At 61.2% G+C, this 5,434-nt stretch overlaps 1 protein-coding gene across 1 annotated transcript; it reads left to right on the forward strand.

Moving 5' to 3' along the window:
- The first annotated feature begins 640 nt into the window (after window positions 1-640).
- Window positions 641-5,008, forward strand: LOC130610287 (tubulin alpha-5 chain). Its single transcript, XM_057430012.1, has 4 exons — window positions 641-777; window positions 2,316-2,538; window positions 3,042-3,190; window positions 3,399-5,008. Exons 1-4 carry the CDS (start codon window positions 775-777, stop codon window positions 4,368-4,370), a joined length of 1,347 nt encoding a protein of 448 aa, XP_057285995.1. The 5' UTR covers window positions 641-774; the 3' UTR covers window positions 4,371-5,008.
- Window positions 5,009-5,434: the final 426 nt, after the last annotated feature.

Consider the following 5,434-nt stretch of genomic DNA (forward strand, 5'->3'; position numbering starts at 1 on the left):
AGCAGCCAGGCTGGTGGTCCATACATCCTCCGCAGCAGGATCAGCCTTGGCTGGGGAGGCTGTGCTAGCTGAGGCTGAAACAGAGCTGCTTCTCTGAGCGTACTCACAAACCATTAACAGCAGACGGGCTGCAATGACCCTTTTTTGCAGCAGGGACAGCTCCCCAGCCCAGATTTGCCGTGCTGATCTGCAGCCTTAGATGTGCGGCACTACCTGCCTGTCCCCACCGGGAGAGAAGGGCAGCCCCTGGCCAGAGGTTCCTGAAGGTGAAGGGAGACTGCGGGGCACTCTGAGCTCCAGAGCCTGACACGTATCTCTGACATGTTTCTCCTCCTTTCTCCTATTCTAGAGGCTCAGGTGATCTCGGGGTGTACCTAAATTCCAGGGGGGGCTGCATTGTGGTGCAGGTTAGGGGCTGCAGTAGCTGCTCCGGGTCCTGGTGGCTGAGCACTGCCAGTAGCCACGGAGGGCTAGAACCTAGATCTGCAGCTCGAGAGCCTCCTGCTTCTCTCCCTGCAAAGGAGAAAGAGCAACCCCGGGCCCTGCATCCTGGAGGTTCCTCCGGAGCCGGGAGAGCCCCAGGCAGGTTGCCGCTTCCCCCCGAGGGGGTTACTCCAGCCCGGCATGCAAATGTATCCAAATGAAGGGGGGACGGCGGCAGAGAGCCCCTCCCACCTATAAGAAGGCGCTGCGGAGAGGATTGCAGCAGCCGCAGCTCCGCGCTGAGCCCCGCCGCACCGAGCCGCCGGGACAGCCCGGACCCCCAGCAGCAACATGGTGAGTGCGGACACGGCGGCGGGCACGGTGCGGGGAGGGCGCTCGGTAGCTTCCCCCAGCCCGAGCACCGAGTACCGGGAAACAGCCGCGATGCGCCCTCTCCTTCCCCGCCGTGACCTTGGGCAGCCCTACCGGCCCCAGCCCTTGGGCAGCCGCTACCCCCCCGCTGCTCCTATCCGGTCCTCCCTCGCCGCCACGGTTCCGGGCGCCCAGGTCCTCCCCGCCTCCGCAGTGCGGGGCGCGCTGGGGATGGAGGGGGTGATCTGTCCGTCGGGGAATGGTGGCCGCGGACGGACGGGGACAGCTGCCGGGGCTGGAGGCGTCAGTCGGGCACCGGGAGCCTGGACTGGGCACTCGGCGGGGCTCCCCCCGCGGCACAGGGCGCCCCGTCGAGACTGGCAGCGGGGGGCGAGCGTGGGGGTCCCGGCCCTCCCGTCCCGTCCCTGCCCGCGGGTTCTGGCAGCGGCGAAGCGGGCCGGGGCAGCTCTTTAAACTGGGCAGTCACTGTTGCCCTCGCCTGGGGCCGGGGCTATATTTAGCTGCTCGGGAAGGGGCCGGGGCCGTGCCAGAAGGTGTATCGCAGCGCCTCGCCTGCCGCAGCGCTGACCGTGCTCTACTGAGGACCCTGCCCCGGGCCTGTCCCCACTCCCGGTGGGCTGAGGCTGCCCCCGGCCCTCCCGGTGGGGCAGGAGGACTTCTCCTCCGCTGGCACTGGGACGGGGCACGGACCCCATCACAGCTCGCAGCGCTGTGCTGTCGAGGAATGAAGGAGCAAGGAGCCCCAGGACCCGTGGGCAGAGTCCTGTTCTCCTCCTCCTCCGGGAGCAGGGATGCTAGGGCTAGCAGAGGATGGATGCCAGGGGTAGTGGAGCAGGCCTGCACCAGCAGGATGGGAGTGCAGGAGGCACATCTCCAGCTCACAGCCTTCTGCCCACATGGTTTTGCCGCACAGGATGGGACTGCGTAGCTTGAAGTATATCTGTGCTGCCTTGGAGACTGCTAGGCTTCACCCCCAGTCCTCCCTGGCTGCAACCCACTGCCCCTGCATTCCCAAGACCCCTCACCCCAGGAGGCTGAGTGCTTACCTGGCTCTGGAGAATCAAGTAGGGGGGTTTCCCTATACTGTTTGCACTGCATGGGTTAAGTACGTACTCCCCATCAGTTGAGCACCTTGCTGGGCTGCTGTAGTCTGGGGAAGGAGGTGGTAGTGTGGCGGGTGCAGGGGACCTGGGCCACCTCTGCTCCATGTGCTGCTGGAGGACAGCCCTGGCCAGAGTCCTTGGGGTTGGTGGACCCCAGCAGGAGGGACACCAGAGCTGGCTCACAACCCAGCAAGATCCCTATCCAAGGCTGAGGACAATGAGAGCCCTGTTGGGCCCCTCAGGAGCATGCAGGAGGTCACCCAAAGGAGCATGTGCTCTCTGGGACCACTGGCAGCTCCTATGCTGGTGGCTGTGTGGCACTGGCACAGGCAGATCCTTGCTGAGGTAGGTAGGACAGAGCTATGCTGGGATCTGACCCTTCCTCCCCCTCCGCAGCGCGAGTGCATTTCCGTCCATGTCGGCCAGGCCGGCGTCCAGATGGGCAACACGTGCTGGGAGCTGTACTGCCTGGAGCATGGCATCCAGCCGGACGGGCAGATGCCCAGCGACAAAACCATTGGTGGAGGGGATGACTCCTTCACCACCTTCTTCTGTGAGACCGGGGCTGGGAAGCACGTCCCACGGGCCATCTTTGTGGACCTGGAGCCCACTGTGATCGGTGAGTGCTGGAGTTTGCATGGCCTGGGGTGCACCCATGGGTGGGTAGCAAGCAGCTGGTACTTGTGGTCTGCTGTCAGCATCCTGTACTGGGTTCAACATGAGGGCCCTTCTTTCCCCAGGAAAAGCCACAAGCCTGAGCACCAGCTTTTGTTCTTGAAGTGTCCTAGAGGCAGCGGTGCTGGTAGTCTCCGCTACCACATGTGCACAGAAAGAAACCAGCCCAACCGGAACTGCAGCTCCCACTGTGCCGCTGCAGCTCCCGATAGTGGGAGAACCTGAGCTCCTGTGCAGGGAGGTGACAGCCTCCTCCTGCCAGAGAAACCTGATGCTGGTGGTGGCCCTGGTGACTTGTGGGTCCTTGGACATGGCCCTGGCAGGCAGAGCATGGCCCTGGCAGGCAGAGCATGGATGAGGGATGGGTGCTCACACATGCTCCTCTGCTTGGCGCACAGCTCAAACCAACAGCCTCTGCCAGGCTCAACTCTCCCCTGTCTCCCCCAGATGAAGTTCGGGCTGGAATATACCGTCAGCTCTTCCACCCAGAGCAGCTGATCACCGGCAAGGAGGATGCTGCCAACAACTACGCCCGTGGGCACTACACTATCGGCAAGGAAATCATCGACCAAGTGCTGGACAGGATCCGGAAGCTGGTAGGTGACTGCAGAGGGGGTACATGTCCCCCTCTGGCTGAGATCCATCATCGTGCTTGGGCTCAGAGCACACTGCAAACCCTGCTGTGCCCTGAGAGGGATCTGGAGCAGCCCATGGCAGGGTTGGACCAGGTCCTGAAGGGCCTCTGAACCATCTGGTATTCACAAATAAATCCATCTCAGAGCAATTTCACATTTCTCTCTGCAGGCTGACCAGTGTACAGGCCTCCAGGGATTCCTCGTGTTTCACAGCTTTGGAGGTGGCACCGGCTCCGGATTCACCTCCCTGTTGATGGAGCGACTCTCCGTTGACTATGGGAAGAAGTCCAAGCTGGAGTTCTCCATTTACCCAGCACCACAGGTCTCCACTGCTGTGGTAGAGCCCTACAACTCCATCCTCACCACACATACCACCCTGGAGCACTCAGATTGTGCCTTTATGGTGGACAATGAGGCCATCTATGACATCTGCCGCAGGAACCTGGACATCGAGCGCCCGACCTACACCAACTTGAACAGACTCATTAGCCAGATCGTCTCATCCATCACAGCATCACTGCGGTTTGATGGGGCCCTGAATGTTGATCTGACCGAGTTCCAGACCAACCTGGTGCCCTACCCTCGCATCCACTTCCCACTGGCCACCTATGCCCCTGTCATCTCTGCAGAAAAGGCATACCATGAGCAGCTCTCAGTAGCCGAGATCACCAACTCCTGCTTTGAGCCATCCAACCAGATGGTGAAGTGCGACCCTCGCCATGGCAAGTACATGGCCTGCTGCCTGCTGTATCGTGGTGACGTGGTGCCCAAGGACGTCAACGCCGCCATCGCCACCATCAAGACCAAGCGCAGCATCCAGTTTGTGGACTGGTGCCCCACGGGCTTCAAGGTAGGCATCAATTACCAGCCTCCCACCGTGGTGCCAGGAGGGGACCTGGCCAAGGTACAGCGCGCCGTCTGCATGCTGAGCAACACCACGGCCATCGCCGAGGCCTGGGCTCGCCTGGACCACAAGTTCGACCTGATGTACGCCAAGAGAGCCTTCGTGCACTGGTACGTGGGGGAGGGCATGGAGGAAGGGGAGTTCTCTGAGGCCCGGGAAGACATGGCTGCTCTGGAGAAGGATTATGAGGAGGTGGGCCTGGACTCCTACGAGGATGAAGAGGAGGGTGAGGAGTAGAGAAGCCCCCACCAACAAGGACCGTGCTCCATCCCTGTGTTACCTGCAGAAACCCTTTGCAATAAACCATCTCAGAGCCCTCATGTCTCCCACTAACCCCCCAGCTGTCTCGGTTTCTTGCCAGGTCAGGTGTGTGGTGAGTGCTTCAGCTCTGCCGCTGGTGCAGCTATGCTTCCTCCCAGTACTCTCCCAGCTACAGCTTTGCTCCCTGTGCAGGTAAGAGCCCCTGGGTCCACTCTGAGGGCCATGGCACACATCCCACCCCACTCACTGGTCCAGCTGGTGGTGGATATTGCTTCCTTATGTGGTGTATACCCTGTGGTACATGGCCCCATGTTGTACCCTGGAGCTCAGGGGAGCAGGTTTAGCCTGAGCAAGAAAATACTGGTAGCTGCTGAGACTTCTCCCTGTTTGCAGCCTGAGGATTTGAGGGCCTATCTGGAAGGATAGTGGTTGAAGCAGTGGGGGCAGCCTGACACCCCTGTCCCTGTGGCCAAAGTGCAGGACAAGCAATGTGCTTGGCTCTGTGGTGCAGCAGGTGCACCCCACAATAGCATCCAGCATGGCATAAACCCCGTGGCTGCTTTACTGCTGTGTTGTGTTGAGAGGATTAAAGGTGGGGAGCACTCCCTGTGAAACTGCTTGTCTGCATCTCTTTTTTTACTCCCCGTCCATGGGCAGCCCATCTGCTGCACGTCCCAGTGAGCATTTCCAGACAAGGGTGCTGTTGTGCTGTGGGGTGTCCGCAGGCTCTGCTCACTCCCATCCACTGCGGCAGGGCTCTGGCAGCTCCTGGCCTGGGCACCCACCTCCCTCTCCTTGGGCACCAGAGAAGTTCTGCCTGTTCTGCCACTGCCTGCCCATGCTGTGCCCCTGCTTGTAGTGCCCAGCCCCAGACGCTCTCAACAGCAGTGCATGGCTGCAGCTGCAGAGTTGTGTTAACTCCCATCAGGAGCGTGCTGGGGCCATGGATTAACTTTCCCTGCTTACTGCTAATGCTCTGCTGTGCTGGCCCAGTGGGGCTGTCCTTAGCTGTCCTCCACTGTCCTTCCCCTCCAGCAACG

This window comes from Pezoporus wallicus, unplaced genomic scaffold, assembly GCF_028554395.1.
Source record: "Pezoporus wallicus isolate ANWC-B61680 ecotype Strahan unplaced genomic scaffold, APGP_CSIRO_Pwel_v1 contig_5261, whole genome shotgun sequence".
Lineage (NCBI taxonomy): Eukaryota > Metazoa > Chordata > Aves > Psittaciformes > Psittacidae > Pezoporus > Pezoporus wallicus.